This window comes from Copadichromis virginalis, linkage group LG3 (genome assembly GCF_057382275.1).
Source record: "Copadichromis virginalis isolate Kocher_CV1m ecotype Utaka linkage group LG3, C_Virginalis_male_GT1.1, whole genome shotgun sequence".
Lineage (NCBI taxonomy): Eukaryota > Metazoa > Chordata > Actinopteri > Cichliformes > Cichlidae > Copadichromis > Copadichromis virginalis.
Window position 1 is genome coordinate 27014683 of NC_140620.1, and position 22079 is coordinate 27036761.

General features: G+C 45.7%; 2 protein-coding genes across 4 annotated transcripts; both read left to right on the forward strand.

Moving 5' to 3' along the window:
* The first annotated feature begins 5908 nt into the window (after positions 1–5908).
* LOC146713757 (tripartite motif-containing protein 16-like) lies at positions 5909–8024 on the forward strand. Its single transcript, XM_085450088.1, has one exon. The coding sequence runs from the start codon at positions 5941–5943 to the stop codon at positions 7615–7617; it is 1677 nt and encodes a 558-aa protein (XP_085306214.1). The 5' UTR covers positions 5909–5940; the 3' UTR covers positions 7618–8024.
* An 11519-nt stretch (positions 8025–19543) lies between these two features.
* On the forward strand, positions 19544–21548 carry LOC146713758 (tripartite motif-containing protein 16-like). 3 transcript variants are annotated; one of them, XM_085450093.1, is made up of 2 exons: positions 19544–19920; positions 20026–21548. In XM_085450093.1, exons 1-2 carry the CDS (start codon positions 19572–19574, stop codon positions 21171–21173), a joined length of 1497 nt encoding a protein of 498 aa, XP_085306219.1. In that variant the 5' UTR covers positions 19544–19571; the 3' UTR covers positions 21174–21548. The 3 variants fall into 3 exon arrangements, with proteins under 3 accessions (XP_085306219.1, XP_085306220.1, XP_085306218.1); XM_085450094.1 differs by having other exon boundaries at positions 19544–19871; positions 20022–21548; XM_085450092.1 differs by having other exon boundaries at positions 19544–21548.
* The last annotated feature ends 531 nt before the right edge of the window (positions 21549–22079 follow it).

Below are 22079 nucleotides of genomic sequence, written 5' to 3' on the forward strand. Positions count from 1 at the left end.
GAGGAACAGGGGTTTAAATGCACCAAGGAGACGGTCAGAGAGAACTCGGGACAACTGGAGACATTTAAGGATGCAGGGACTGACAGAGACAGGGAAGACGTCTCATCGTGACGAGTAAAGTTTATCTTGCCTGGCTGGGCAGTTCTCTTAACTGTTTTTTTGGTTTCTTTTTTTGGGGGGGGGAGTTACGTTAACCGGTTTGTTTACATATTCCACTCTCCGTGTTCCACATGTTGCATTTGCAGATTCTCATTTTCACCAAACGATTGTCTCTTTCCGCCTGGTCTTGTGTCTCTGTGCTTCTGTAACATAAAGAACGAGCTGACATTTTTCTCACGACACCAGCGATCAGCTGAATAGGCCCTCAGGTTACCTGCATGCATCCTCCTCCTCACCTGTCAGCAGTTGTTTAACACCTGCTGCTAATTCAAGAAACACACCCACATTACCTGGTGATAGTCACAGTTTAACTGGGTGCTCCATATAACGCAATGTCGAGCACCGGCTGTCCAATGTCCCTGGATTTATTTGCTCTCTCTCCTCCTTAAAAAGGTTTTTAATGTTAGTTATAATTCAGAATTGGCGACTGGAACAGGTATGACACATACAAACATCAGGAAGTAAAAACCCGATAAATATAACCTCAGTAAATGAAGTCAGTGTACTGCGGGGGTTATGGCAGCTGTGTGCCGGGGCCTGCGCTGTGAGATGTGAAATAAATAAATAACTAATTAAATGTGTCAAAAATATTTATTTAATTAATTATTTCCAATTTTAATTCATTATTGCCACATTTAATTAATAATTTCATGGTGTATTTAATTAATTCATTATGGCAGTCCTGGCGTTCCATAGCTACAGCTGCGACAAAGGTTGTATATTTGATGAATTCATCAAATCCCAGCCTCTAACACAGTGCGCTGAATCTTAGCTTTGAATGTCCAGTATATTCTAATCAGTGCAATTTAAGCATTCACTGAACCTACAGTATCTACATCTGTGTGGGAAATGTGTGGTAAAGACACAGATAATGAAATTTAATTATTAATACAATATACATCATGAAAAACGAAAGCTTTATTTGTGAAGAGCACATCAGCTTACAAAACATACAAACATCGTACAACTGCGACGTAAAAATTTCATAAGCTAAGGTGACCTTAAAATAACGGGGCTATGTGCAGTGATGCTAGTGTTACCCATGATAGCACGTTACCTTCACAGGTGGTCAGACTGCGTAAACGGGCACTCAGTCAGAGGTTGCGCTCTCCGTTTCGCTGCAGGGTCCCTTCATTCTTCACATATCCGTGTCGAGCCGAGTGTAAATCCTGAGGCTGAACGGCCTTTGTACAAGCACACGCTTCTTAGCAGGGCGAAGCTATGAGCTAGAAAAATCCAGGCTGGCAGACAGCCTGTGTCTGACCAACCAATCAGAGAGCTCCTTACATCCCACGGTGTAGCTAATTTGAATAGCCGCAGGATTTTTAAAATGAAGTTGTTTTTCCAACTGCTAATCCAAATGTTAATCCCTGAGCGAACAGGAAAGGGAAATGGATTTTGACATGAGGAGTGGAATCGCCATTTTAAAAAGCATTTTGAAAATCACTTTATTAAATTCATTATTTAAGCACAGAACTCTTTATTTTGATACGCGTGGCCACAAGCCAAAACGTGTTGGTCACTTAATAAAACTGTTCCTTAATACTGTAAGTGTCGCTGGAGTCTTCAAGTCATCAGATCTTTGACTTCTCTATGAACTTTGGAAGTAGGTGAAGTTGTGCCAGAAAAGTTAGTTGTTATTTTTATATAAAGAACATGGTTATTTCTCTTGCAGCAGGTATTATAAATGCAAAACCAAAAGATAATGCAGGATTCTTTTGACTTTTTGCAGAAATATCTGTAATTATATGTGCAGACTCTGCTGACTTTATGCTGTTCAAAGCAGTGCAGTGGCATTTATCAGCCCTCATCTTGTTACAGCAACATAAAAAAACAACATTGGACAACAACAATATGTCTGCTAACATATTGTAGCGGGTCAGGGCTGTCGGGGTTCTGTTTGTACAGTTATGTTTTGTTTATGTTGCCATAGTGATGGGTGACGCCCTCTCGCTGTGACGGTGTGTCCTTCCGGGGTCAGAGGGCGCCCTGTGTGTTGTCGTTGTTGTTGCCGCGCTGAGCAGTTAGCTAGCGGCAGTGTTCTTCTGCAAATGTTAATAAACGGCTGTGCTCCCTGGCTAGCTCACGGGAAGCAAGACCAAACGATACCTCCATCTCCTCCTTATCTGAGTTCGCCACATTGGTGTCAGAAGTGGGATAGCTCACCCTCGTCGTAATGGAGAGAGACATTCAGAGGCTGGAGCAAGCTGTCGAGGAGAACATTCCCCGCTTGGGAAACGGGCGATTGAAGAGAGAGGATGTGAGTGGCCATGTAAGTCCCCCGACGGGTCCCGATGGCGCGAGCGCACCGCGGCGGTGGCCCGTCGCGACAGATGCTAGGGCGATGCTTCATGGGCTACCTCTGTTGACCCACATGCCGAGCCCCCAACCGCGAGCAGTCATGCCTACCACGCCAGTTAAGGTACCGAAATACAATGGGCTAACCCCGCTAGAGCCCTACCTCATAGTGGCCAGACATAGTGGCTGGAGCGAAGAGGAGACTGCTACACACCTAGCGCTAGCATTAGAGGGAGATGCACTGCAGATACTCCTTGACCTAGCCCCGGCAGAGCAGCATGAGCTCCAGGCCCTCACCGCGGCACTCGAGAGGCGATTCGGGCAGCGGCACTCCACTGATCAAAGCAGAGAGCAGCTGACCAACCGGAGCCGTCAACCGGGGGAGAGCCTGGGCACCTTTGCAGCAGACGTGTTGCTCGTCGTGGCTACCCGGAGTTTCCAGCAGCAGCCCGTGAGGAGCTTAGCCTGCATGCTTTTCTGCAAGGACTTTTCCCAGAGCGACTACGCCAACACGTCCGCCTGGCCATGCCTCAGACCCTCCGTGAGGCGCTCCTTGAGGCTGAAAGGGCCAAGCCGGTGCTCACCTCGCAACCTAACCAGCAGGCAGAATGTGGACATCTTTGCCGCCAGTGACAAAGACTGTAGGCAGACGAGTCTGGTCCAGCACACCATCGACACCGGCTCTGCTCAGCCCATCCGTCTGCGTCCACACCGGCTGCCTCTCTCAAAACGGCAGGTAGCGGAAGAGAAGATCCGTGAGATGACTGCGGCTGGGGTGATCGAGCCGTCCAATAGCCCATGGGCGGCACCCGTGGTTCTGGTGGGGAAGAAGGATGGCAGCCCGAGGTTCTGCGTGGACTTTCGCCGTCTCAATGCAGTCACCAAGAAGGACTCGTACCCGCTGCCGCGGATCGATGAGGCCCTAGATTACGTTACCGGCTCCAGTTGGTTCAGCTCCCTCGACCTACGCAGCGGTTACTGGCAGGTGGAGCTAGCCCCCGATGCAAGGCCTAAGACTGCATTCACCATTGGACAGGGGCTGTGGCAGTTCAGGATCATACCATTTGGGCTCTGCAATGCGCCAGCGACGTTTGAGAGGCTGATGGAGAGGGTGCTCATGGATATCCCTCGTAGCCGCTGCGTTGTGTACCTGGATGACCTGTTGGTGCACGGTGGCGACTTCAACAGTGCACTGTCTCACCTGAGCAAGGTCTTGAGTGCCATCCGACGAGCTGGGCTGCGGCTCAACCCCTCAAGGAGGTGCTGGGGGTGGCTACTGCTCAGGCCACAGCCGGCGGAGGAGGGTGGCTCCCATTGACAACGCAGCAGCTGAAGCGGGAGCAGGAGGCCGACGCGACGTTGGTTCAGGTGGGGGCCTGGCTGGAGGCGGCGCAATGCCCCGCCTGGTGAAGGCCTACTACTCCCAGCACAACAATCTGGAGACCCACGACGGCCTCCTGTACCGGAGATGGCGGGCCCCCGGTCAGGGCAGAGATCTCCTGCAGCTGTTGGTGCCTCGGTCGCTGCGGTCGCAGGTGCTTGAGCTGGTCCACGGCTCGGTGGGGGCAGGACACAATGGGAACGCCAAACCTCTCCGCCGCCTCAGGGGACGGTTCTACTGGCCACGGGATGTGGAACTTCATGTGCACTGCTGTGACACCTGCACGGCACAGAAGGGCCCAAACCAACGATCCACTGCCCCCCTTCAGCAGTACCTGGTGGGGGCCCCAATGGAAAGAGTGGGAGTGGACGTCCTAGGGCCTTTCCCCGTCACAGAGTCAGGGAACCGGTATGTGTTGGTGGCTATGGACTATTTCACGAAGTGGCCAGAGGCCTACGCAGTGCCGGACCAGAGCGCAACGACAACGGCCAAGTAGCTGGTGGAGGAGATGTTCACCCGTTTTGGGGTGCCGGCTGAGCTCCACAGTGACCAGGTGCGTAACTTCGAATCGAAGGTCTTCGGGTAGATCTGCCGGCGACTGGGGGTGGAGAAGACGAGAACCACACCGCTCCACCCACAAAGCGATGGCTTGGTTGAGCGCTTCAACCGCACGCTGGCCACCCAGCTCGCCATTCTCACCAGCCGCCACCAGCGGGATTGGGACCGATATCTGCCTCTGGTCCTTTGGTCGTATTGGACTGCGGTGCAGGAGTCCAGCCAGTGCACACCTGCTGCTCTGATGTTTGGACGGGAGCTCCGGACACCTGTGGATCTGGTGTTCGGGTCCCCCCCCGAGCCGGAGATTGATGGTGGGCCAGAGATGGACTACTACAGGAGGCTGAGGGAGCGGCTGCAGGTGGTTCATGACTACACCCGCCAGGCCCAGGCCAGCGCCAGAGTACGACAGAAAAGAGCCTACGACACCAAGTGCCGAGGGGGGGTTTTCATGCCTGGCGACAAGGTTTGGGTGTACTGCCCGGTTCGCAAGAGAGGAGTGTCCCCCAAATTCTGCAGTCACTGGCAAGGGCCGGCAGAGGTCGTGGAGCGGCTAACAGACGTGGTGTACCGTATCCGCATGCCGGGCCCGGGGCGCATGGTGGTGTTGCACCGGGACAGGCTCTCACCGTACCGACCGCTCGCTCCGGCAGACGCCGGGGCAGGGGATGATGGTGGCACCCCACGTTCTGACCCGAGTGACTTTTCCCCCACCGGTCGTGACCGGCTGGTGCGGCAAAAGAAGGCACCTGGACATTTGCAGGACTTTGTGTGGGGTAATGGGGTCGTCAAGGACGACTGACACTTTAGGTGGGGGCTATGTAGCGGGTCAGGGCTGTTCGGGGTTCTGTTTGTACAGTTATGTTTTGTTTATGTGACGGTGTGTCCTTCCGGGGTCAGAGGGCGCCCTGTGTGTTGTCGTTGTTGTTGCCGCGCTGAGCAGTTAGCTAGCGGCAGTGTTCTTCTGCAAATGTTAATAAACAGCTGTGCTCCCTGGCTAGCTCACGGGAAGCAAGACCAAACAATACCTCCCTCTCCTCCTTGTCTGAGTTCGCCACAATATCCATGCTATATATATGCTTTCATTAATGCAGCAGACTCTGACAGTTACAGGTTTAGAATCTGGTCATGTGACTAAAACCATGAGACATTTATGTCCAGTGTTCATTGATACTGGATTTTTTAAATTCATTTCTGTAGAAGAAAGGGTTAATAAGCTTAAAAACTGAAGTAAGCAGAAAATAAAACGAAAGTTAAACACACAGTATCGCTCTCTAACTGCTCCTCTTCCTGGAATGAAGCACAACCTGATAACCCTCCCTCTTTTTCCTGCTCTTAAACACATCACCTCCTCTCTGTCCATGTGTTTCCTCGTTCCCTTACCTTCAGATCTGCACTTTGAAGATGGGTGTAACCAACATGTGGTGACATGTAAGAGCTGACAGGCTCCATTCACTGCAGAAACACATGTTGTTGAGATCAGAGATCAGAATAGTTTCAGTTATAAGGAAGAGAAACTCACACAGTCACTGACACTGAGAGGAGAAATGGCACAGAAAGGAGTTCAGCTGGACCGAGAAACCTTCTCTTGTTCCATCTGTTTGGATCTACTGAAGGATCCGGTGGCTACAGCCTGTGGACACAGCTACTGCATGAACTGTATTAAAAGTTTCTGGGATGAAGAGGACAGGAAGGGAATCCACAGCTGCCCTCAGTGCAGGAAGACTTTCACACCGAGGCCTGTCCTGGAGAAAAACATCATGTTAGCAAATTTAGTAGAGAAGCTGAAGAAGACTGGACTCCAAGCTGCTCCAGCTGATCACTGCTATGCTGGACCTGAAGATGTGGCCTGTGATGTCTGCACTGGGAGGAAGATTAAAGCTATCAAGTCCTGTTTAGTCTGTCTGGCCTCTTACTGTGAGAAACACCTCCAACCTCACTATGATGCAGCTCCATTAAAGAAACACAAGCTGGTGGCCCCCTCCAAGAAGCTCCAGGACAACATCTGCTCTCGTCATGATGAGGTGATGAAGATTTTCTGTCGTACTGATCAGCAGAGTATCTGTTATCTCTGCACAATGGATGAACATAAAGGCCGTGAAACAGTCCCAGCTGCAGCAGAAAGGACTGAGAAGCAGAAGGAGCTCGAGGTGAGACGACTAAACATCCAGCAGAGAATCCAGGAGCGAGAGAAAGATGTGAAGCTGCTTCAACAGGAGGTGGAGGCCATCAGTGGCTCTGCTGATAAAGCAGTGGAGGACAGTGAGAAGATGTTCACTGAGCTGATCCGTCTCCTCCAGAAAAGAAGCTCTGATGTGAAGCAGCAGGTCAGATCCCAGCAGGAAACTGAAGTGAGTCGAGTCAAAGAGCTTCAGGAGAAGCTGGAGCAGGAGATCGCTGAGCTGAAGAGGAAAGACGGCGAGCTGGAGCAGCTCTCACACACAGAGGATCACAACCAGTTTCTACACAACTACCCCTCACTGTCAGCACTCAGTGAGTCTACACACTCATCCAGCATCAATATTCGTCCTCTGAGCTACTTTGAGGATGTGACAGCAGCTGTGTCAGAGACCAGAGATAAACTACAGGACATTCTGAGAGAGGAATGGACAAACATCTCACTGACAGTCACTGAAGTGGATGTTTTACTGTCACCACCAGAGCCAAAGACCAGAGCTGGATTCTTAAAATATTCACATGAAATCACACTGGATCCAAACACAGCAAACACACATCTGTTATTATCTGAGGGGAACAGAAAAGTAACATTGATGAAACAAGAACAGTCTTATTCTGATCATCCAGACAGATTCACTGGATGGTTTCAGGTCCTGAGTAGAGAGAGTCTGACTGGACGTTGTTACTGGGAGGTGGAGTGGAGAGGGGGAGGAGTTGGCGTTGCAGTCGCATACAAGAATATCAGCAGAGCAGGGTTGGGCGAAAAACGTGGGTTTGGATACAATGACAAGTCTTGGTCATTATGTTATGATTCAAATGGTTTTAAATTTTGGCACAACAAAGTCCAAACTGTCCTCTCAGGTCCTCCGTCCACCAGAGTAGGAGTGTACCTGGATCACAGAGCAGGTATTCTGTCTTTCTACAGCGTCTCTGAAACCATGACTCTCCTCCACAGAGTCCAGACCACATTCACTCAGCCGCTCTATGCTGGTCTTTGGCTTTATTTTTCAGCTGGAGCCACTGCAGAGTTGATTAAAGTCAAATAGAGAAGACAGGTTCATGTTGATCCCTGACCATTATATGTACTTGTGTAGTTTCTAAATGACGCTTTACATTTTAGAAGCTGAGAAGTTCAGTGGTCCATTGATGTGTGAAAATAATATTGCACTGATTCAAACTGTACTTACATTTATATACCTTACATCAATATAAATCTGAATTTGTTCTTATGGCTGATAATCATGTGAGTTTAAATGATACTACTCTTCATATTCAGCATGTTTGAAATCTGTCATCAGTCTGGTTAGTGGTTTTATTCTGTAGTTGCTGTAGTGGGTTGTCAAATGCAACAATATATTGGAGCTGCAGTGATTCATCAGTTAGTCAATGATTAGAGAATTGATTGTTTTATCATTATTTTAGTCACATTTAAAGCTGGTTCCAGTTTCTAGATAACAGAATGAATGTTTTATTTATACTAATAGTTGTTAATAAATTGGTTTTGCTCAATCAAATTATGTTCTATTGTTTTTATCATCATTGTTACATAACATCAATATCCTATGGAAACCTGTTTCTGCCACACAAAAAAAGGATCCATAACTCGAAATTTTGACTTATTTTCTCAAAATTTCAATTTATTATTTCAGGCCAGATATGGCATGCCATCATATAAACAGTGCCATCTACACCAGGCCGGGCCCATATCTGGATGACATACAACTTACCATGCCAGCAGTGCCAGCTTGACACCAAATCCGGGCCAGACCTGTCTGCTATATGGGAGCATCATTACCAACAATATTAGTCCCATACATATTACTCATGAGCAGAGATGGGCAGTAACGCGTTGCTTATAACTTTTTTCAAGTAACGAGTAAAGTAAGGGATTACTATCGCAAAAACGGTAATTAGATTACCGTTACTTTCCCGTAGGAACGCTGCGTTACTAAAACCGTGATTTTTTTTAGCAGAATGTCTCATGACAGTGACGTAAGCGAGTGCGACGTTCGTGACAACATGCTTGCTATCCATTGTGCAGATCAACAATGGATAATATATAGAGTGCGGGAGAGAATATAAGCGTGTAGCGTTTAAAGCGTGGAACTACTGACCTTACTTTAAGTTTTATTCCATAAAAAGTGACAAAAACATTGGCGTCTATTGTACATGGGAAGAAAACTTCTTTTTACACCGAAAAAAACACCTAAACAAGCACCAAGTGCACAACAACGTAATGGGAAATTCACAGAGAAACTCATGGATTCTTCCACTGACCGCTGCGGCACACTTGCACCAGAGCACACCTCCGCCTACCACACTCCTGCTTTACAGGTGAAAATAGAGAAACAGGACAGCTAGTCTTTGATTTTATTTATTTTCTGCTGTGTTTTACTTGCATCTTTTTGAAAGACTGAGTGTAAACACAAAAAACATTTTATTTTATGTGCTGGAATGTACAGAAAATAGGTTTAAATATTAACCCTTTAAGACCTACCATAGAACCAAGTCCGCCAGAGCTTACTTTATATTTTTACATGTTGTACCCATATGGAAAAGAAATAGTAAAAACATATATGATTTACTCATGAAAGTGGCCACTTTCTCATTACTTTCATATATTTTTTAGTAAGTATACAAAACATACAAGTTTCATTATATAATTTTTCAAGGGATCTTATATGTGTTTTCACTCTTGTATGCTTTTCATACAAGTTTCATACAAGACAGATAAAAACTTTATAAGATTTATATATATCTTTTCCATATGGGTAGTGCCATTTTTGGGAGCATTTCAAGTTGCTATACATCAATACAACCATTATAGCCCATATTTTAATAATATGTATGCATTAAGTCCATAGTAACTACATTAATTGCAAAAAAGTGCAATAAACTACAAAAAAATTGAAAATCGTTTTTGGTTTTTTTACATATATTTCTACTTGGAGAGATTTAAGAGGCTTATCCCTCAAAACTTTAAATACAAAAAAGTTGCAAAAAATAGTTTACAACAACAGGAAATTTATTTTGAGTGTCTTCATAGTTTTATTTTTGAGATACACCAATTTTTTTTTTTTTTTTTTTTTTTTTTTTTGTGTCCCGTTTGGATCTTTAGCCATCAGAATTGTTGTCTTCAGGCCAAGAAAGATGCCAAGCGGATTTATTTTACCAAGTGGATCATCATGGCCTTGCCATATTGGTCCATTTGATTGACCTTTATTATAATTATGAATTTATTTTATTTTCAGTTGCTACAAACGGGACAGACATGACTGGGGGATAGGACAGGGAGAAAGAATGAAAGAAAGAGAGGGAGAGAAAGAAGACCAAAGGGGAGAAGAGATGGGGGGGGAAGAAAGAAAGAAGAAAAAAACCAAAAAAAAAAACCACCTGGGTCACCTGTATGGAGAAAAAAAACAGAAGAGAAAGCAAACAACAAAGAGCAACATAATAAAAAAAACGGCACCATCACAATAAACTAGCTAGCAGTAAATATCAGTAGATACTAAGTAATAAACGATATTGTGCAGCACGCAAGATAGACAGCGCACAATGTGCTTTGAGGCAGCAGCCAAGAAAGCTGTAGTCTGCGTCTGTGAATACCCGTGTGTACACCTGTGTGCACACCTGTCAAGTCAAGTTTATTTATAGAGCACATTTAAAAACAACCAAGGCTGACCAAAGTGCTGTACAGTAAATACAGATAAAATACAATAGAACACAATTTCGTAATAACACCTCGCTGATAAAAATAAAATAAAAATATATAAAACAAATAAATTAAACCTTTCTAAAAGCCAATGAAAAGAGGTGAGTTTTAAGAGCGGTTTTAAAAGTTTCTAGGCTTTTGGAGAGTCTGACGTGAGGAGGTAAACTGTTCCACAGTCTGGGTGCAGCCACAGCAAACGCCCTCTCTCCCTTTGTCTTTAATTTATACCTGGGAACATCTAAAAGCATCAGGTCGGCTGACCTCAAAGATCTCCTGGGGCGATAAGTACTAAGGAGTTCTGACAGGTAAGAAGGTGCAGTGCCATTTAAAACCTTAAAAGCCAGCAATAAGATTTTAAAATCAATCCTAAAGGCAACTGGGAGCCAGTGGAGAGAGCAGAGAACCGGAGTGATGTGGTCTCTTTTTTTTGAACCGGTCAACAGGCGAGCGGCAGCGTTCTGCACCAGTTGTGTGGATCAGCATGCTTGCATTCCAAAGGTTTCTCCATGTAACGATCTGCTAGGGAGTGTGGGGAGCCACAGCCCCGTCCTCCAGGGTATGAAGCAGGTATGGAGGAGATCAAAACTCCAGACATCCAGAGGCCCCCAGAACACAAGAGACCAAGGAAGACCCACAGAGGGGCAGCTGCGCCACTGTCCCAGTAAGAGCTGAGGAGAGTCCCAGATGAGGGCTCACTCAGCAGCCGCGGAGCAGAAGCCAGGGGGAGTTGCAGTGACGCGCCCGTGAGCTCCGCCGGCAGCCAGCCGTGCCTGAGTGACCGAGCCCCAGGCCGAGAGGCCGGGGGCACCCCACCTCCGAAGTGGCCCGAGCGAGCCCCAGGCTCCAGGCCCCGATAAGCGGCCGCCAAGGAGTGAGCCGGTGTGTACCCGGACGCCCACCCCCAGACACAAAGAACCACCAACGCACCGACACCTGAGGGAGTCCGCCACCGGCAGGGGAAGTGGTGGTGGGTGGAGATAGGCCTCCAAACCTTGGAGGGCCTGAGATGTCCCCAGAGAGGTGGCGTCTGATACCCAACCTGACATATAGATACAAACATACAGGCACACACAGACACAAACATCCATTCCCACCCTCATGCTCTCATATGCACTTACTCCACACTCAACCAACGTGGAGACAGACATAAAGAGACGCTGTACACACGATCACACTCCCCAAGCGTACTCTACCAACCGGGTCTAGGTACCCTTGCCCCTGGAGGGGGGAACTGCACCCAGACCCAGGTGGTGTTACCCTTTTCCCTGCGGTGGGGAGAGGTAGACCGCCCCGACTCCGCAGCAGCAGGGAGGCCCCACACTCCATACTGCGGTCAGACGGGGGTGAGAGAAGACTCCAAACCTCCCTCCACCCGCTCATTGTAGTGTTGATGCATGTGTGTTCTAAGGTGCATTTAAAACCCAGGAGGGCATGGAGCTACCTGCCAGAGAGCAGCAGGTAAGCGCATAGTCCCTCCTGCTAGCCCTCAATGTCTACGTGTATTCAAAATTGAGAGGTGGGCAACGATGCCAGGGGTGAGGTGTACACCCTGATGGTAATTTGGACTCCGTGTATCGTGCCCACCCCCAAGATCCTATATGTATGTGTTATGAGAGTGTGAGAAATGTGAATGTCTAAGTTGTGGGATAAAATTGAGGCAGAGGCAGCCAGAAGGGGACAGAGGGGGGGGGGGGGAGATACACCAATTTTTATATACTGCAGGAAAAACGAAAAACAATCCTATGATGCAAATTTGCAAAGAAAACAGCATGTGCATCAAAATAAACTATTTTAAGCAGCGCAATTCGAGTTCTAAGCATCCCAGCAACTATTCAGAAAAGCATAAAGTCAAACATGACTTATAAAAACACCAGTATAGGCTCTTAAGGCCTACAAGTAAAAAACTACATTTTCCGTGAAAATGACGTCACTTCCGGTTTTGGGCAGGAAATGGTGGACATGCGATCGTTCGCGCTGACGTCTGTTTCAATGTGGGAAGTGTTACAAACAGCTGATCAGCTCGGCAAAGCGTGTTTGAATATTATGTTTTTGTTCCTGCAAGAACAAAAGGTGTGCAATACTCAGAGACATGGCCAAGGTAAGAAAGGCTGAAAGACGACCACCACTGAACAAGACACACAAGCTGAAACGTCAAGACTGGGCCAAGAAATATCTCAAGACTGGTTTTTCTAAGGTTTTATGGACTGATGAAATGAGAGTGAGTCTTGATGGGCCCGTGGCTGGATTGGTAAAGGGCAGAGAGCTCCAGTCCGACTCAGACGCCAGCAAGGTGGAGGTGGAGTACTGGTTTGGGCTGGTATCATCAAAGATGAGCTTGTGGGGCCTTTTCGGGTTGAGGATGGAGTCAAGCTCAACTCCCAGTCCTACTGCCAGTTTCTGGAAGACACCTTCTTCAAGCAGTGGTACAGGAAGAAGTCTGCATCCTTCAAGAAAACATGATTTTCATGCAGGACAATGCTCCATCACACGCGTCCAAGTACTCCACAGCGTGGCTGGCAAGAAAGGGTATAAAAGAAGAAAAACTAATGACATGGCCACCTTGTTCACCTGATCTGAACCCCATTGAGAACCTGTGGTCCATCATCAAATGTGAGATTTACAAGGAGGGAAAACAGTACACCTCTCTGAACAGTGTCTGGGAGGCTGTGGTTGCTGCTGCACGCAATGTTGATGGTGAACAGATCAAAACACTGACAGAATCCATGGATGGCAGGCTTTTGAGTGTCCTTGCAAAGAAAGGTGGCTATATTGGTCGCTGATTTGTTTTTCTTTTGTTTTTGAATGTCAGAAATGTATATTTGTGAATGTGGAGATGTTATATTGGTTTCACTGGTAAAAATAAATAATTGAAATGGGTATATATTTGTTTTTTGTTAAGTTGCCTAATAATTATGCACAGTAATAGTCACCTGCACACACAGATATCCCCCTAAAATAGCTAAAACTAAAAACAAACTAAAAACTACTTCCAAAAACATTCAGCTTTGATATTAATGAGTTTTTTGGGTTCATTGAGAACATGGTTGTTGTTCAATAATAAAATTATTCCTCAAAAATACAACTTGCCTAATAATTCTGCACTCCCTGTAATTTGCCCAAAAAATGGATCATCCTATATGTTTCTTCAAAACTACTGTAACCAGTGACTGTTCTAAAGTAATGTCACTCACTTGTCACTTACTTTGTTCTAAAATGTTTTGTAATCACTGCACATCCTGCTTTATTTCACTCATGTCTGTCTGTGTGATGCCAAATCCTCCACAAAAACCCTTAGAGAGAAAACCAACATTAGCCAGTGGAGTGTCCCGGAGGTCAGACTTGGATCAACAGATTCCAGAGGTGCTGCTGTAAATCATGTAGTCAACAATCTGCTGCTGTGAACACTGTTTTCAGTATATTTGCACATTGTATGCACATTTTCCCACTGTAATGTTTACAATAATACAGTGTGATACCATAACCAACAAGCAGCCAGTAAAACCAAAGTGTCCTTTACACAAAAATCAGTAACACAGAAAAGTGGCAGCTGAAGGGTCTGCAGGGCCCACACACACTCATTTGAACCTAGTCTCCTCCCTAGTCTCTGTCATCCTTCTGCTCCTGCAAAAACACATACACAAAAAAACATACATCCACCCTTCTTTCACTGTTTGGAGTGGATCAGGGATTAGAAGTGACTAATCCTAAAATAGTTCCAGCCTTTAGTCTCCATTTCAAGTCAGTCACACTTAATCCACATCATCAGTCCAGTCACATGCATTCATTCTTACATCTAATATGGTCAGTGTCTCAAGTAGGTAACTTCCTCCAAAGCCCATTGTAATCTGGAGAAGCTCACCTTATATTTGCTCTTAATAAATTATTTTATAGCGCTTTTAATTCCAAAAACTAACTGGCACGATCAGCCTAGTACTAAAAAAAACAAAAACTCTGCCAGATAAATCACAGAAAAGTTTTTGCTCCCTGGTAGAACAATGGGATGTAGGGATTAGAACTTCAGGTGCCATGACATGTGCTGCAGTCACTACGCAGTCAATTATGTACTGATGCTTACTTGGTCTGAAATCAGATTTAAGAATCAGTACATCAGTTCATTTTCCCAACATCATATTTACTGGTTGCCCACAAGTGCTCAAAAATATCACACAATCTCAGGCCCTCCAAGGTTTGGAGGCCTATCTCCACCCACCACCACTTCCCCTGCCGGTGGCGGACTCCCTCAGGTGTCGGTGCGTTGGTGGTTCTTTGTGTCTGGGGGTGGGCGTCCGGGTACACACTGGCTCACTCCTTGGCGGCCGCTTATCGGGGCCTGGAGCCTGGGGCTCGCTCGGGCCACTTCGGAGGTGGGGTGTCCCCGGCCTCTCGGCCTGGGGCTCGGTCACTCAGGCACAGCTGGCTGCCGGCGGAGCTCACGGGCGCGTCACTGCAACTCCCCCTGGCTTCTGCTCCGCGGCTGCTGAGTGAGCCCTCATCTGGGACTCTCCTCAGCTCTTACTGGGACAGTGGTGCGGCTGCCCCTCTGTGGGTCTTCCTTGGTCTCTTGTGTTCTGGGGGCCTCTGGATGTCTGGAGTTTTGATCTCCTCCATACCTGCTTCATACCCTGGAGGACGGGGCTGTGGCTCCCCACACTCCCTAGCAGATCGTTACATGGAGAAACCTTTGGAATGCAAGCATGCTGATCCACACAGGTGTGCACACAGGTGTACACACGGGTATTTACAGACGTGGACTACAGCTTTCTTGGCTGCTGCCTCAAAGCACATTGTGCGCTGTCTATCTTGCGTGCTGCACAATATCGTTTATTACTTAGTATCTACTGATATTTACTGCTAGCTAGTTTATTGTGATGGTGCCGTTTTTTTTATTATGTTGCTCTTTGTTGTTTGCTTTCTCTTCTGTTTTTTTTCTCCATACAGGTGACCCAGGTGTTTTTTTTTTTGGGTTTTTTTTTTTTCTTTCTTCCCCCCCTTCTCACCGTCTCTTCTCCCCTTTGGTTTTCTTTCTCTCCCTCTCTTTCTTTCATTCTTTCTCCCTGTCCTATCCCCCAGTCATGTCTGTCCCGTTTGTAGCAACTGAAAATAAAATAAATTCATAATTATAATTAAAGGTCAATCAAATGGACCAATATGGCAAGGCCATGATGATCCACTTGGTAAAATAAATCCGCTTGGCATCTTTCTTGGCCTTAAGACAACAATTCTGATGGCTAAAGATCCAAACGGGACACAAAAAAGAAAAAAAAAAAAAAAAAAAAAGAATATCACACAATTCCTGGAAAGTCTGGCAAAGTTCCACCTGCTAAATACACAGAGAAATTTTTTTAGAAGCTGCACAGTTCATACAACACTAATGTTCACCATTAACACTTCAATGTTTAATCACTGGAATTTGAGTTTCTTCTTCAGGCCTGTACTGTTGCACTAATTATGATCACAGAACCAATTATTTGATGCTCAATCAGCAGAAAGTGTCTCCGAATTTACAATACTGACAACTATATTTATTGTCTGATCAGTGGTTGGTCATACCAGTCTCTTTTACAAAACTTAAACTGTTTTCCTGCAACCTGGAGAATTAACTGTCAGCAGTGGATAAACTCAACACTTGATAACAAGTGTCTGTTAAATTTTCCCTTCTTGAACATCAGTGAGAGATATGGGCATATTCATGAGTGTAATCTTCATTGTGTGTGTGTGTGTGTGTGTGTGTGTGTGTGTGTGTGTGTGTGTGTGTGTGTGTGTGTGTGTGTGTGTGTGTGTGTGTGTGTTAGTAGGCTAGCATGTGTGCATTGGAGCTGCGGATTCAACAGGGCCTGTCTCCTCCCCAGCTCCCGTTTCTCCCCCAAAAAGGTATTTCCTTGGAAGCTACCTTTCTCTCATGTCTCTCCGTTTATGTGTGTGTAAAAAAAATTTTAACCTTTTGTTGCAATGCTTCGGACACTTTCTCAACCTCCACAAGACAGTCGGCCTCATTTTTCAACCCAATTTTCACGTGCTCTCACAGTAACAACAACAGCCTTCATTTTTTCCTCCATGCTCTCTTTCCACTTCTCACTGCTGCTATCTGCCTCTCCCACATCTGTGGCATGCCAGAGGCCCAGTGGGCTGTTCTTCTTCAGCTTTACCTCATTTTTTAGTCTCTTCCTTTGCCATTTCAACTCTCAGTATGGCAAATGTCACTCAGACAGTCTTCCCAAGTCCATTCACACACAGTGATGTCGCTGGTGAACCTCCCACCTTGTGATTGGGAGTGCATGCTTCCACCTGCCATAGTATTTATACATGCTGCTGAACCCTTTAAGGTTTAGGGCAGTGCTGCTGTCTGTTCACCTGGTGTTGATTCTTGAAGTCGATGCCGTTGCTCTTGAACTGCATTTTGCCTTCAGGGAGAGACTGATTACCCTCAGAGTTTCTTTTTGAGGATAAGATGTACATGGAGGTGAAGCTGTGAAATATGCAGCCAAAGCACGGGTTGGGTGTGGTTCCAATTATGTTAATCTATCATTTTGCTCCGGCCGCTGTGCTCATGGAGGAGGTTGATCAGGTTCCGTGGTCATCTGCAACTGACGCACTAAGACATTAATTTAATATCATTTTCATCACTACTTATTAACACTTTCCTTCTCTGATTCAGTAAAAACACTACTTTTCCCACATTTCAACACACCTCTTCTCTTCATTCATCCCACACACATCAGTTGATTTAACTCTTTTCTTTGTCGACATCTCTCCTTTTCTCACACAACTATCTTTCAACATCTTTCTTAAAAATCATACCATAAAAATTTTGTTTTCACCCAGATCACCTAGAGGAAAGCCCCCCATGGCTCCACTAGATGTTTTGTTGAACTCAGCTTCCATTGTACAAACAAGCACATCCACTGTCTGGCCTTTCTGCCTCTTTTCACTGGTGCAAAAGTGCTAAAATACTAGTCAAAGTCAAGTCAAAGTCAAGTCAAAGTCACCTTTATTGTCAATTCTGCCACATGTACAGGACATACAGAGAATAGAAACTACGTTACTCTCAATCCCTAGATAAAATAGCAAATGAACATTTAAATATAAGAGTGATTAAAAAATGCAGGTAAAATAATTAAAAAGTAAAAATTTAAATAAATACAATACAAATTTACATATAAGAAGAAAGCTATACAATATACAATATAATGGGTAAATGACATTGGGTGTAAACCAGGCAGAGTAGTGCAAATAGGCAAATAGTGCAAATGGAGATTTGGTAATGTACGGTAAGAGATAGTGTAACTACAAAGTCTTATGAGGTAGTGGCAGTCCAATGCTCCACAAAGTGACTGGTAACTGGTGCAGGCCAGTGAGTGAGTCAGAGTGTGTGTGTGTGTGTGTGTGTGTGTGTGTGTGTGTGTGTGTGTGTGTGTGTGTGTGTGTGTGTGTGACAGAGTTCAGTGAGACCATGGAGGAGAAGAGGGGAGAGGGGGCAGAATCGGGAGGGAGTTAAGCTTCCTGACAGCCTGATGGATGAAGCTGCCCTTCAGTCTGCTGGTCCTGGCCCGGAGACTCCGCAGTCTCCTCCCTGACGGCAGCAGCTTGAAGAAGCTTTGCATTGGGTGCGTGGGATCAGCCGCTATGCAAAGGGCTTTTTTAGTGAGACGGGTGCTGTAAATGTCCTGGAGGGAGGGGAGAGAGACACCAATGATCCTCTCTGCAGCTCTCACTATGCGTTGGAGGGTTCTATGACAGGACGCATTGCAGGTTCCAAACCACACAGTGATGCAGCTCGACAGGATGCTCTCGATGGTGCCTCTGTAGAAAGTGTACATGATGGGGGCTGGTGCTCCTGCTCTTCTTAGTTTGCGGAGAAAGAAGAGACGCTGCTGTGATTTCTTGGCCAGTGCTGTGGTGTTGTACGTCCAGGAGAGATCCTCTGTGATGTGCACACCCAAGAACTTGGTGCTGCTCACTCTCTCCACAGACGCTCCGTCAATGGTCAGAGGAGCATGTTGGGTGTGCATTCTCCTGAAGTCCACAACAATCTCCTTCGTCTTCTCCACATTCAGAGAGAGATTGTTGTCAGCACACCACGTGGCCAGGCGTCTCACCTCACTTCTGTAGTCGGTCTCATCCCTGTTGCTAATGAGACCCACCACCGTTGTGTCGTCCGCAAACTTGATGAAGAGGTTGGAGCTGTATGATGGAGTGCAGTCATGGGTCAGCAGAGTGAAGAGGAGGGGGCTCAGCACACATCCCTGCGGGGCCCCCGTGTTTAGAATGATGGTGCTGGATGTATTACTGCCGACCCGTACTGCTTGAGGTACTATACACTATGCCCAGATCTTTGAGCTTCTAAGATCCTGCAATCACTAACGCAACAAGGAGCAATTTCTCTCCACCTTTTGCAATAATAAGGAACCGAGGCTTTTCCCGTCGATCTGGTTAAAAACCCTCCCCAAATCAAAACAGCTCACAGTGCAGATTCTTTGCAGTCCCTTGGTTCGTTAAAGATTCCTGCATGTGTGAATCGCTGAACATCACTGAAGCACACCTTCTTTTTTGAAAACAATTTTACCTCAGGATGGCCAGTCACTGCGTGCCGTGATTCAGCTAAACTTAACCGATGAATCCTGTTTGACAAAGCCAAATTGTTATAGAAATGTTAACAATAACCTGCAACACACCCAGTGAGCGTTTTTAAATGGTTTAATAACATATTGCAATATGGAGAGAAACATCCCAGCCAAAACCCTAGGGCGATCTCTGAATTGTGGCCGCCGCCCTTACATCTTATATGCCCAGAGACAGACAAAGACATTCCACAGAAGATCATATATCCCTATAGCTTCAGTCCAACTCATCCTTGACCCCCTCCCACTCTAAGAAAAGTTACAACTACCTGAGAAAGTCATATTACTATTACTAATGTGATATGATTAAAATATATAATTAATACATCAGAAAAGAAATCTGGCACCACACTATAAAAGCAAACAAAATTAAATAAAAGATCACAGTATTGCTCTCAAACCGCTCCTCTTCATGGAATGAAGCACAGCCCGATAACCCTCCCTCTTCTTCCAACTCATAAACACAGCACCTCCTCTCTGTCCACGTTTCCTTGTTCCCTCTCCTTCAGATCTTCACTTTGAAGATGGGTGTAACCATCAACATGTGGTGACAAGTAAGTGCTGACAGGCTCCATTCACTGCCGAAATACAGGTTGTTGAGATCAGAGCTCAGACTAGTTTCAGTTATAAGGAAGAGAAACTCACACAGTCACTGACACTGAGAGGAGAAATGGCACAGAAAGGAGTTCAGCTGGACCGAGAAACCTTCTCTTGTTCCATCTGTTTGGATCTATTGGAGGATCCGGTGACTACAGCCTGTGGACACAGCTACTGCAGGAACTGTATTAAAACACACTTTGATACAGAGGATAGGAAGGGAATCCACAGCTGCCCTCAGTGCAGGAAGACTTTCAGACTGAGGCCTGTCCTGGAGAAAAATGTCATGTTAGCAAATTTAGTGGAGCAGCTGAAGAAGAGTGGACTCCAAGCTGCTCCAGCTGATCACTGCTATGCTGGACCTGAAGATGTGGCCTGTGATGTCTGCACTGGGAGGAAGCTGAAAGCCATCAAGTCCTGTTTATCTTGTCCAGCCTCTTACTGTGAGAAACACCTCCAACCTCACTATGATGCAGCTCCATTAAAGAAACACAAGCTGGTGGCCCCCTCCAAGAAGCTCCAGGACAACATCTGCTCTCATCATAAAGGTCATGAAACAGTCGCAGCTGCAGCAGAAAGGACTGAGAAGCAGAAGGAGCTCGAGGTGAGACGACTAAACATCCAGCAGAGAATCCAGGAGCGAGAGAAAGATGTGAAGCTGCTTCAACAGGAGGTGGAGGCCATCAATGGCTCTGCTGATAAAGCAGTGGAGGACAGTGAGAAGATGTTCACTGAGCTGATCCGTCTCCTCCAGAAAAGAAGCTCTGATGTGAAGCAGCAGGTCAGATCCCAGCAGGAAACTGAAGTGAGTCGAGTCAAAGAGCTTCAGGAGAAGCTGGAGCAGGAGATCGCTGAGCTGAAGAGGAAAGACGGCGAGCTGGAGCAGCTCTCACACACAGAGGATCACAACCAGTTTCTACACAACTACCCCTCACTGTCAGCACTCAGTGAGTCTACACACTCATCCAGCATCAATATTCGTCCTCTGAGCTACTTTGAGGATGTGACAGCAGCTGTGTCAGAGACCAGAGATAAACTACAGGACATTCTGAGAGAGGAATGGACAAACATCTCACTGACAGTCACTGAAGTGGATGTTTTACTGTCACCACCAGAGCCAAAGACCAGAGCTGGATTCTTAAAATATTCACATGAAATCACACTGGATCCAAACACAGCAAACAAAGAGCTGTTGTTATCTGAGGGGAACAGAAAAACAACAAGAATTAATCAATCACAGTCTTATTCTGATCATCCAGACAGATTCACTGAGTATTGTCAGATCCTGAGTAGAGAGAGTCTGACTGGACGTTTTTACTGGGAGGTGGAGTGGAGAGGGAGAGGCATTGTGTTAGCAGTTGCATACAAGAATATCAGCAGAGCAGGGAGCTCAAATGAATGTGGATTTGGATACAATAACAAATCTTGGGCATTATATTGTGTCACAAACAGTTATATATTTCTGCACAACAATGTCCAAACTGTCCTCTCAGGTCCTCGGTCCTCCAGAGTAGGAGTGTACCTGGATCACAGAGCCGGTATTCTGTCTTTCTACAGCGTCTCTGAAACCATGACTCTCCTCCACAGAGTCCAGACCACATTCACTCAGCCGCTCTATGCTGGACTTTATCTTTATGGACTTGGAGCCACTGCAGAGTTGATTAAAGTCAGATAGAGAAGACAGGTTCATGTTGATCCCTGACCATTATATGTACTTGTGTAGTTTCTAAATGAGGCTTTACATTTTAGAAGCTGAGAAGTTCAGTGGTCCATTGATGTATGAAAATAATATTGCACTGATTCAAACTGTACTTACATTTATATACCTTACATCAATATAAATCTGAATGTGTTCTTATGGCTGATAATCATGTGAGTTTAAATGATACTACTCTTCATATTCAGCATGTTTGAAATCTGTCATCAGTCTGGTTAGTGCTTTTATTCTGTAGTTGCTGTAGTGGGTTGTCAAATGCAACAATATATTGGAGCTGCAGTGATTCATCAGTTAGTCAATGATTAGAGAATTGATTGTTTTATCATTATTTTAGTCACCTGTGCATCGAGCTGGAGGAGGAGGTTTGGACACTGCTTTAATGTTATTTTGCTATTAAAAGATAACAGAATGAATGTTTTATTTATACTAATAGTTGTTAATAAATAGGTTTTGCTCAATCAAATTAGGTTCTCATATTGTTTTTTTTTTTTTATCATCATTGTTACATAACATCAATATCGACATTGTACACATGCAGTTATAGTGATGACACAGTGTAATTTGTGGCTCAGCTGCAGGGGAGGGGTTGAGCAGTGGGTTCAGGGTGTAGTTTCAGGGGAGCCTGGTTGTTGCACCCAACAAGTATCATCTAACCATACCTTCCCTGTTTCAAGAAGTGAATCAAAAACAGTGAAACAAATGAGATTCATGGTATAATCTAGAGGATTTCTGAAACGGGTTTGCAGCCTTAAGTTTCCAGTTTGAAATAATGACACATTCTCTGAATGTCCTTCATCAGCTTCCAGCTAAAGCAGAATAAAGTGTAACACAACTGTTATATGTGGTGCACAATTCCCTAGATCA

Bases quoted from the DNA above. Each gene is read 5' to 3' on its own strand.
- LOC146713757 (XM_085450088.1), top strand. From the start codon at position 5,941: ATGGCACAGAAAGGAGTTCAGCTGGACCGAGAAACCTTCTCTTGTTCC.
- LOC146713758 (XM_085450092.1), top strand. From the start codon at position 19,572: ATGGCACAGAAAGGAGTTCAGCTGGACCGAGAAACCTTCTCTTGTTCC.